Consider the following 11,001-nt stretch of genomic DNA (forward strand, 5'->3'; position numbering starts at 1 on the left):
ACGTACGGCGGGCGATACGCGTCAACCGAACCTCGCCAACGGAAGCCCGGAGCCGCCCCTCCCCGCTCCCCCGCCCCGCCGCCCCGGACGGACGGGCCCGCGGAGCCAACCCGGCTGCCGCTCGCCGTCCAAATCCCACCAGAGCCAATGGGAGTGCGAGGGGGGCGGAGCCATCTCGCGTCAGTTGGGCTGCGCGCCCCCCCAGGCGCCCCTGCAGGCCCCGCCCCTGCCTCCTCCCCTCTCCGCTCGCTGCTCCCGGAGTAGTTGGTGCCAGTGAAGTGAGGGCGGCGATGAGAGCGAAAGTTGCGCTCGGCTCGTCGCTGGGGGCTTGAAGCGGCTCCGCGCTCTACCCGTCTGGGCCTCCCCCGACTCGGACTCGCGCCCGTGGGCTCCCGTAGCGCCCGCCCGGCCCCGCGCCCCCTCCCCCGGCTCGGCGCCCCCTCCTCAGGAGCCGCGGGTCCCCGCCACTTTCGCACGGCCCCGGCCCCCGCCGATGCCGGCCATGGTGGAGAAGGGCCCCGAGGTCTCAGGGAAGCGGAGAGGGAGGAACAACGCGGCCGCCTCCGCCGCCGCCGCCTCGGCCGCCTGCGCCTCGCCAGCCGCCACTGCCGCCTCGGGCGCCGCCGCCTCCTCCGCCTCGGCTGCCGCCACCTCGGCCGCCGCCGCCCCCAATAATGGCCAGAATAAAAGTTTGGCGGCGGCGGCGCCCAATGGCAACAGCAGCAGCAACTCCTGGGAGGAAGGCAGTTCGGGCTCGTCCAGCGACGAGGAGCACGGTAGGTGGCAACCGCCCCCGCGGCCCCGGGCCCCGGGCCCCGCGCCGCGCTGACCGCCGTGTTCTGCTTCCCCCGCAGGTGGCGGTGGCATGAGGGTCGGACCCCAGTACCAGGCGGTGGTGCCCGATTTCGACCCCGGTGAGTAGCGGCCCCGGGCGGCCGGCGGCGGGGATGCGCGGGAGCCCCGGGTCCCCGGCGAGCCCGAGGGGGCGGGAGCCGGCCGACAACTTTCTTTTTGTGTGTGCGTTCGCCCTGCCGTCCGTGGGGAGAACAGCAGGGCGAGGACGAGGAGGCGCACACGCACACGAGTGTTCTGCAAACGTGCGTCTGCACCCGGTGGAGGCCAGGTGGCCCCCAGCCGGTCCGGCGCCGCTGCCCCCTGCGCCTCCGAGGACTGCAGGTGGCGTCGGAGGCGGCCACACTTGGCGTGGGGGCGCTGGGGGTTCCTGCGTCCAGGTGAGCTGTGCCTCGGCCAGGGGTAAAGGGTGGCAGTGCCGGAGAGTTAGCGTCCTGCGAGCGCCCCGGACTTAGGAGGTCGCCAGAGACCCCTTTATCGGAACCCTTCCCAAAGGCTGCTCCCACGCCTTTGCTTCTCCGAGCCTCTGGCTCTTGCTGGTTCCTGACTCCCCTCCCATCCAGAAGCGAGTAGAAGAACGACCCCCCAAAATCAGTCAATAAAGGAAGTGTGTTTTCCAGAGGGCGCCTGCCTGGGGAAGAGAGCCTCGCGTGTGGCAGTTTGATTTTAGGACCTATTTGTAAATGTGTGTGTTTCCTTTTTTTTTGGAGGAAGAGATTGTGAAATTGAGAATCGTCAGAAGCTTTAGCCTAACAAATGCTTTTCACCTACAAGAAAGTCCTACACCCTAGAATGGAACACTTACTTTCCTGGCTGCTATTCTGTGTAGAAGCAAATTTAAAGTGGTACAAGAAAAAAAATCCAATCAGACAAAGGAATTCGTCAGATTTTAATGCATGAGATTCTAGCCAGTCTCTGTATGAGACTGTCTTTAAAGGTTGTTGGTATGGAAAATGTTTGAAAGAACGTAGGATTTATTTCAGAAATAAAATTCAACAGAGCATCTTGTAAAGCTGGAGTTAACAATCCTCGCTGGTTGGAGGGCTTTAGAGCTGGGGTTCTCTATGTAGGTTATACCACTAGTTTAATTGAAAAGATAAATGCATACATGTTTTTTCCTTGGAAACAAGACTGCAGAAAATTCCAGTGATCTAGTCCTTGAAAAAGGCGATTGCTCTCAAGCTGTTATTAAGGTACTAAACTGCCCTTTGAAGTGAAAATACGTAAAGGTCCTAGGTGAGCTCTTGGACACTGGAAATAAATGACTTCTCTTAGATTGGCCTTCACAATTTTGATTTCTTGACGTAAGGTTTGTGTTCTTTTAAGTCCATGTTATTGTTTTTGATAGTTTCCTTCTCTCCAATTCTTTTTTTTTTTTTTTTGGTAGTCACTTATCATTTATGAGTAATAGGATAGAACTAGGTGACCAGGCTATTTCTCTTGTATGCTTGGCTCCTCCATTCTTCGGTTGGCCACCAGGGGAAGCATACTGTTTTTTGGTTACAGTTGACCCTGTCTTCATTTTGTAGGTCAAGTCTTATCTTTGGTTTAAAACACAGAACATAAAGCTTGTCACCAGATGTTCCTAATGTATTATTTTTAAAAATCGACTTTCACAAATCTTTGAGTAAGTTGGTAGGCTTTTTGGTACATTTTTGTTAACATAAATTTTGAGCCGGGCGCGGTGGCTCAAGCCTGTAATCCCAGCACTTTGGGAGGCCGAGTCGGGCGGATCACGAGGTCAGGAGATCGAGACCATCCTGGCTAACCCGGTGAAACCCCGTCTCTACTAAAAAATACAAAAAAACTAGCCGGGCGAGGTGGCGGGCGCCTGTAGTCCCAGCTACTCGGGAGGCTGAGGCAGGAGAATGGCGTAAACCCGGGAGGCAGAGCTTGCAGTGAGCTGAGATCCGGCCACTGCACTCCAGCCTGGGCGACAGAGCGAGACTCCGTCTCAAAAAAAAAAAAAAAAAAAAAAACAAAAAACACATAAATTTTGAAAACTTTATTTAGATGTGTTGGATGTGACTAAGGAAAAGGGCATATTTGTCAGCAACAGGAATTAGATTTCTGACATTCATCGAAATGTTGATGTCAGCTCTGCATTGTTAGTAATGAGTTTGACTTCTTTGGAGTTGTAGTAGTCTTTGAAACAGCAAATGTAATATTTTGAACTGTCCTTGGGCTTTTTGTTGGAATAGGTATGAGCATAAACTTGCTAGCAATCAGCTATTCTAAAATGGAAAACATCTAGCAGATTGCAGTAGCTCACACCTGTAATCCCAACACTTGGGGAGGCCAAGGCTGGAGGATCTCTGGAGCCCAGGAGTTGGAGACCAGCCTGGGCAACGTAGTCAGACTCCGTCTCCACAAAAAATAAAAAAATTAGCTGGGCTAATTTTTGGTGGCATGTACCTGTAGTTTCAGCTATTTGGGAGGCTGAGGCTGAAGGATCTCTGGGAGGTCAAGGCTGCAGTGAGCAGTGATCTTGCCATTGCACTCCAGCCTGGGTGGCAGAGTGAGACCCTGTCTCAAAAATAAAAAGGAAATCCCAGCACTTTGGGAGGCCGAGGCGGGTGGATCACGAGGTCAGGAGATCGAGACCATCCTGGCTAACACGGTGAAACCCCGTCTCTACTAAAAATACAAAAAACTAGCCGGGCGAGGTGGCAGGCGCCTGTAGTCCCAGCTACTCCCAGGCTGAGGTGGGAGAATGGCGTGAACCCGGGAGGCGGAGCTTGCAGTGAGCCGAGATCGCGCCACCGCACTCCAGCCTGGGCGACACAGCGAGACTCCGTCTCAAAAAAAAAAAAATAAAATAAAATAAAATAAAAAAATAAAAAGGAAAACATCTAACTGTTCTGCTGCATAGTCTTGCTGCCAGTTGGTTGAGTCTTGATATTAAAATTTCCAAATTTCTTATTTTGTGTTTGTTTTAATCTGGCAAGGAATCTAACTGGTGTAAAGTAATTTCAAACCTTGTTTTGCCAACCTGAGCAGGGGGACACAGTCCTAGATACGGCAGAAAATTGAGATTTTACTATTTTCTAGTGGTTTTTTATGTGTCTTCTCATTTAACTGAAAAGCTTAAGGGGAAGGAAGACTTCCATTTTGGAATAGAAGTGATACAACCCGTTTATTTATTTTTATGTGTGTGTGTGACGGAGTTTCACTCTTGTTGCCCAGGCTGGAGTGCAACGGCATGATCTCGGCTCACTGCACGCAACCTCTGCCTCCCAGGTTCAAGCAGTTCTTCTGCCTCACCCTCCTAAGTGGCTGGGATTACAGGCATGCGCCACCATGCCTGGCTAATTTTTTGTGTTTTTAGTAGAAATGGGGTTTCTCTATGTTGGTCAGGCTGGTCTGGAATTCCTGAACTCAGGTGATCCACCCACCTCAGCCTCCCGAAGTGCTGGGATTACAGGGGTGAGCCACTATGCCCAGGCAACATGTTTGTTTATGGCACAATTCTTTCTTAGTTCTTTAAGATTTAAGACAGGTACATTCCGTGACTGCAAGTTAAGAGTAGTGAATTGAGTAATAAATTAAGAATTGAGAGTTTGAGCCTTACTAGTTTTTATTTCTTCCTCCTACTTGTTTTTTTCTTTTTCTTTTCTTTTCTTTTTTTTTTTTTTTTTGAGACTGAGTCTTGATCTGTTGTCCAAGCTGGAGTGCAGTGGCATGATCTTGGCTCACTGCAACCTCCACCTCTGAGGTTCAAGTGATTCTCCTGTTTCAGCCTCCCAAGTAGCAAGGATTACAGGTGTCCATGGCCACGTCTGGCTAATTTTTGTGTTTTTAGTAGAGATGTGGTTTCACCATGTTGACCAGGCTGGTCTCGAACTCTTTGCCTCAGGTGATCTCCCTGCCTAGGCCTTCCAAAGTGCTGGGATTACAGGCATGAGCCACTGTACCTGTCCCTCCCCCCTCCTTTTTTTTCTTTTTTGAGGCAGAGTCTCGATCTATTGCCCAGGCTGGAGTGGAGTGCAGTGGCGCAATCTCGGCTCATTGCAACCACCATCTCCCAGGTTCAAGTGATTCTCCTGCCTCAGCCTCCCAAGTAGCTGGGACTACAGGTGCGTGCCACCATGCCTGGCTAATTTTTGTGTTTTTAGTAGAGACAGCATTTCACCCTGTTGGCCAGGCTGGTCTTGAACTCCTGACCTCAGATGATCTGCCCCCCTTCGGCCTCCCAAAGTGCTGGGATTACAGGCATGAGCCACCATGCCCTGCCTCTACCTGAGTTTTGAGTGTGTCTTTGTTCTTCTCGTTTACTAGAATTAAACAGAGAGGTAGATGTGAACAGACAGCTTTTTTTTTTTTTTTTTTTTTCTTTTCTGTTTTTGTTATAGGAAAATAAGTAACAAACTGTGGTAGAGATGCATGAATCGAGGAATTTGACTTCAACTTTTTTTTTTTTTTTTGAGATGGAGTCTTCCTCTGTTGCCCTGGCTGGAATGCAGTGGCACAATCTTAGCTCACTACAGCCTCTGCCTCCCAGGTTCAAGCACTCCCAGGTTCAAGCAGTTCTCCTGCCTCAGCCTCCTAAGTAGCTGGGCTTGAAAGGCGTATGCCACTATGTCTGGCTATTTTTGGTATTTTTGCAATTTTTTTTTTTTTTTTTGAGATGGAGATTTTTTCTCTTGTTGCTCAGACTGGAGTGCAATGGCGTGATCTCGGCTTACCGCAACCTCTGCCTCCCGGGTTTGAGCGATTCTCCTGCCTCAGCCTCCCTAGTAGCTGCGATTACAGGCGTGTGCCACCATGCCCGGCTGATTTTGTATTTTTAGTAGGGATGGGGTTTCTCCGTGTTGGTCAGGCTGGTCTTGAACTCCCGACCTCAGGTGATCTGCCTGCCTCGGCCTCCCAAAGTGCTGGGATTACAGGCATGAGCCACTGCGCGGCCCTAATTTTGGTGTTTTTGGTAGGGGTGGGTTTCACCATGCTGGTCAGGTTGGTCTCGAACTCCTGATCCGGTCACCTTGGCTTCCCAAAGTGTTGGGATTACAGGTGTGAGCCACTGTGCCCGGCCTGATTTTTTTTAAGTCAGATTTTACTTATTTGCAGTGTGCCAGCTTGACCCTATTTAGGTTTGAAAGCAAATGGTTGGAGCTAAGACTGATATTTCCTATACAGTTCAAAGGAAGATTTAATTCTGTCATCCCTTAGTCTTGCTCTGTTGCCCAGGCTGGAGTGCAGTGGCGCAATCTTGGTTCACTGCAAGCTCTGCCTACCAGGTTCATGCCATTCTCCTGCCTCAGCCTCCCGAGTAGCTGGGACTACAGGCGCCCACCACCACGCCTGGCTAATTTTTTTGTAATTTAGGTAGAGATGGGGTTTCACTGTGTTCGCCAGGTTGGTCTTGATCTTGTGATCCACCCGCCTCAGCCTCCCAAAGTGCTGGAATTACAGACGTGAGCCACCACGCCCGGCCCTGATTCAGTTCTTATAAAATAATTAATACTGCGGCCGGGCGCAGTGGCTCAAGCCTGTAATCCCCACACTTTGGGAGGCCGAGACGGGCGGATCACAAGGTCAGGAGATCAAGACCATCCTGGCTAACCCGGTGAAACCCCGTCTCTACTAAAAAATACAAAAAACTAGCCAGGCGAGGTGGTGGGCGCCTGTAGTCCCAGCTACTCAGGAGGCTGAGGCAGGAGAATGGCGTGAACCCGGGAGGCGGAGCTTGCAGTGAGCCGAGATCTGGCCACTGCACTCCAGCCTGGGTGACAGAGCGAGACTCCGTCTCAAAAAAAAAAAAAAAAGAAAAAAAAAATAATACCTAGACTAGATCGGTGTAGTGTGGCATTGCTTGGTAATTAGAATACCATTTCTGTTTACACTGAAATAAAAAGCTTTACCAACTTTTAAAGAATTAAAAAAAAGAGTTGGCCGGGCGCGGTGGCTCAAGCCTATAATCCCAGCATTTTGGGAGGCCGAGATGGGCTGATCACGAGGTCAGGAGAGTGAGACCATTCTGGCTAACACGGTGAAACCCCGTCTCTACTAAAACATACAAAAAAACTAGCTGGGCGAGGTAGTGGGCGCCTGTAGTCCCAGCTACTTGGGAGGCTGAGGCAGGAGTATGGCGTAAACCCGGGAGGCGGAGCTTGCAGTGAGCGGAGATCCGGCCACTGCGCTCCAGTCTGGGCGACAGAGCAAGACTCCGTCTCAAAAAAAAAAAAAAAGTTAAAAACCAAAGTGCAGCCCTACACTTTTAACTTAGGCTTTGTTCTTACATGTGTTATCCAGGCTGCCTTTCCATACTGTCTGCCTTAGATTATGCTGAGTTGTCATGGGTTTCTTTTAATATTCAGTAGTTACGGAATAATAGAGTAAGAGTGAGGATGCTTATCTATCCTATCTCTGGTTAGTTCTTTCCTACATTTGCAAAACATCACTTACTTTGAAATGAATAATGTTTTTCTTTTTCTTTTTTTTTTTGGAGATAGGGTCACACTTTGTCACCAGTATAGTGGTGTGATCACAGCAGTAGTGAACTTGAACCTCCTAAGTACACGCCATCCTCCCACCTTAACCTCCCAAGTAGCTGGGGCTACAGATGTCTACCACCATGCCTGACTATTTTTTTGTATTTTTTGTAGAGACAGGGTTTTGCCATGTAGTCCAGGCTGGTCTCGAACTCCTGGGCTCGAGCCATCTGCCTGCCTTGGCCTCCCGAAGTGCTGGGTTTACAGGTGTGAGCCACTGTGTTCAGCCGTTATTATTACTATTTTTTTTTTTTTTTTTGAGATGGAGTCTCACTCTGTCGCCCAGGCTGGAGCACAGTGGTGCGATCTCAGCTCACTGCAAGCTCCGCCTCCTGGGTTCACGCCAGTCTCCTGCGTCAGCCTCCCAAGTAGCTGGGTCTACGGGCGCCCACCACCACGCGCGGCTAATTTTTTTGTATTTTTAGTAGAGACGGGGTTTCACTGTATTAGCCAAGATGGTTTCGATCTTCTGACCTCGTGATCCGCCTGCCTCAGCCTCCCAAAGTGCTGGGATTACAGGCATGAGCCACCGTGCCTGGCCATTACTATTTTTTAATTTTAATTTTTAATTTTTATTCTGTTTATTCACATCCTTGGTGCTTCAGAAGTGGACATTGTTAATAGTGAATATTTTTGAGATAGTGGCCCTTTAAAAATGCAACCTTTATTTTGAATGTTTAATCCAATATATTTAATCAGATCTGAAAATTTGTGGTTGTCATTGGCTTAACTGTCACTTCAGAGTTGACTTCTGTCAGAAAACTGTTATGTTTTCATGCGGAGTAGGTAATTTTACTGAACAGGGTGTCGATATGCCTTTCATTTGTTTTCACTGGTGATTCTATGTTCTGCTTTTTTTATGGTTTAGATCATTGTAAAAAAATAGATATACCAAAATTATGGTGAATGCTTTGTGGTTTTTTGTTTTTGAGACAAGGTCTTGCTCTGTCACACAGGCTAGAGTGCAGTGGCCTGATCTTGGCTCACTTCAAGCTCTGCCTCCCAGACTCAAGTGATCCTCCCCGCTCAGCCTCATCAGTGGCTGGGAATACATGTGTGTATCACCTCGCGTGAGCCTAGGCTGGTCTCGAACTCCTGTGCTCAAGCAGTCTTCCTGCCTTGGCCTCCCAGAGTGCTGGGATTACAGGCACACACCTGGCAATGCTTTGTGCTTTATTTATATATTTATTTATTTTAGTTTTAGTTTTATTGTTTTTTTTTTTGAGATGGAGTCTCGCTCTGCCGCCCAGGCAGGAGTGCAGTGGGTAGATCTCAGCTCACTGCAAGCTCCGCCTCCCGGGTTTACGCCATTCTCCTGCCTCAGCCTCCCGAGTAGCTGAGACTACAGGCGCCCGTCACCTCGCCCGGCTAGTTTTTTGTATTTTTTAGTAGAGACGGGGTTTCACCGTGTTAGCCAGGATGGTCTAGATCTCCTGACCTCGTGATCCGCCCGTCTAGGCCTCCCAAAGTGCTGGGATTACAGGCTTGAGCCACCGCGCCCGGCCCAGTTTTATTGTTTTTTGAGACGGAGTTTTGCTCTTGTCGCCCAGGCTGGAGAGCAATGGCGTGACCTTGGCTCACTGCAACCTCTGTCTCCTGGGTTCAAGTGATTTTCCTGCCTTAGCCTCCCTAATAGCTAGGACTACAGGTGTGTGCCACCATGCCCAGCTAACTTTTGTATTCTTTGTAGAGATGGTATTTTGCTGGCGGGGCATGGTGACTCACGCCTGTAATCCCAGCACTTTGGGAGGAGGCCGAGGCAGGTGGATCACTTGAGGTCAGGAGTTCAAGACCAACCTGGCCAACATGATGAAACCCCGTCTCTACTAAAAGCAGAAAAATTAGCTGGACGTGGTGGTGCATGCCTGTAATCCCAGCTACTCAAAAGGCTGAGGCAGGAGAATTGCTTGAACCTGGGCTGCAGAGGTTGCAGTGAGCGGAGATGGCACCACTGCATTCCAGCCTAGGTGACAAAGTGAGACTCTGTCTCAAAAAAAAAAAAAGAAAGATGGGGTTTCGCCATGTTGTCCAGGCTGGTTTTGAACTCTTGGCTTCAGATGATTCACTTGCCTTGGCCTCCCAAAGTGCTGGAATTACAGGCATCAGCCACTGCCCCCGGCCAATGCTTTGTGATTTAAACACTGTTTTAAGGCAGTGTTCACCCAAATGAGAGGTCAGGGTTTTAGCAGGTAATGATGAATTTTGTGAGTGATCAGTTTCATTAGATGGTGTGGTAGGGAGACACCCAAAGCTGGTTATCAGGAGACTGAATATCCTGTCTCTGACAAAGAAAGTGATGTAAGGTAGACCTGGTCATTTTATCTCCAGGGGCCTCAGTTTCCTCAACCAGGAATCTGGTTCTTTTCATCATGAATAGTCTTTGATGATGTCAGTTGTACAATAATGTCTTTTAAAATTCGTTCTTCTGTTTTGTTATTTTTATTTATTTTTTTGTGACAGGGTCTCACTCTGTCACCCAGAGTGCAGTAGTGTAATCAACTTACTATAACATCAAATTCCTGGGCTCAAGTGATCCTCCCGCCTCAGTCTCCTGAGTGTCTGGGAATGTAGGCACATGCTACCATACACAGCTAATTTTTTTTTTTTAAGACGGAGTCTCTCTTTCCAGGTTGGAGTGCAGTGGCGCAGTCTCGGCACACGCCAATCTCTGACTCCCTGGTTAAGTGATTCTCCTGCTTCAGCCTCCTGAGTAGCTGGGATTACATGCACGCGCCACTACGCCCAGCTAATTTTTGTATTTTCAGTAGAGACGGGGTTTTAACATGTTGGCCAGTATGGTCTTGATCTCCTGACTTTGTGATCTGCCCACCTCAGCCTCCCAAAGTGCTGGGATTACAGGCATGAGGCACTGCGCCTGGCCCTACTCAGCTAATTTTTAAGTTTTTTGTAAAGACGAAGTCTTGCTCTGTTGTCCAGGCTGGTCTCAAATTCTTGGCCTTCAGCAATCCTCCTGCCTTGGCCTTTCAAAATTGGGAATTATGGGTGCGAACCATCAGGCCTAGTCAGAGTAAAATTTTGAAAATTGGTAGGATAGGATAGTTAATGTGCATAATTAGAATATGCCTTTTTACAAATCATCATAAGAATAGAATGGTGAAGGTAGAGCTGTGAAAAAAAACAAAACATTTCAAATAGAACAGTACCCGTGACTTGATTAAACACTTTTTTTTTTCTTTTTTTTTTGACATAGAGTCTTGCTCTGTTGCCAGGCTGGAGTGCAGTGGCATGATTTTGGCTCACTGTAACCTCTGCCTCCCAGGTTCAAGCGATTCTCCTGCCTCAGCCCCCCTGAGTAGCTGGGACTCCAGGTGCGTGCCACCATGCCCAGCTAATTTTTGTATTTTTAGTAGAGACGGGGTTTCACCATGTTGTTCAGGGTGGTCTTGATCTCTTGACCTTGTGATTCGCCCGCCTCGGCCTCCCAAAGTGCTGGGATTACAGGCGTGAGCCACCACGCCCAGCCAAACACTGATTTAATACTAGGTTATATTTGCTTCAGGTACAGCTAAAGCCTCATTCCCGCCTTCTTTATTCATTAATTCACAGTTGATTTTTTTTTTTTTTTTTTTTTTTTTTTTTTTTTTTGGGGGGGTCCGCGCGTTGTGACCCCCCGGGGGGGGCGTGGGGGGGCGCCCCG

At 49.3% G+C, this 11,001-nt stretch overlaps 1 protein-coding gene across 1 annotated transcript in view; it reads left to right on the forward strand.

The window, feature by feature from the left end:
* The first annotated feature begins 210 nt into the window (after positions 1-210).
* RCOR1 (REST corepressor 1) overlaps positions 211-11,001 on the forward strand; it is a 134,541-nt gene continuing 123,750 nt past the window's right edge. Inside the window, exons 1-2 of the mRNA XM_025392379.1 lie at positions 211-776; positions 855-914. Of these exons, the coding sequence (XP_025248164.1) occupies positions 494-776; positions 855-914 (343 nt within the window). The 5' untranslated portion in view covers positions 211-493. The remainder of the gene's footprint in view (positions 777-854; positions 915-11,001) is intronic.

Source organism: Theropithecus gelada, chromosome 7b (assembly GCF_003255815.1).
Source record: "Theropithecus gelada isolate Dixy chromosome 7b, Tgel_1.0, whole genome shotgun sequence".
Classification (NCBI taxonomy): domain Eukaryota; kingdom Metazoa; phylum Chordata; class Mammalia; order Primates; family Cercopithecidae; genus Theropithecus; species Theropithecus gelada.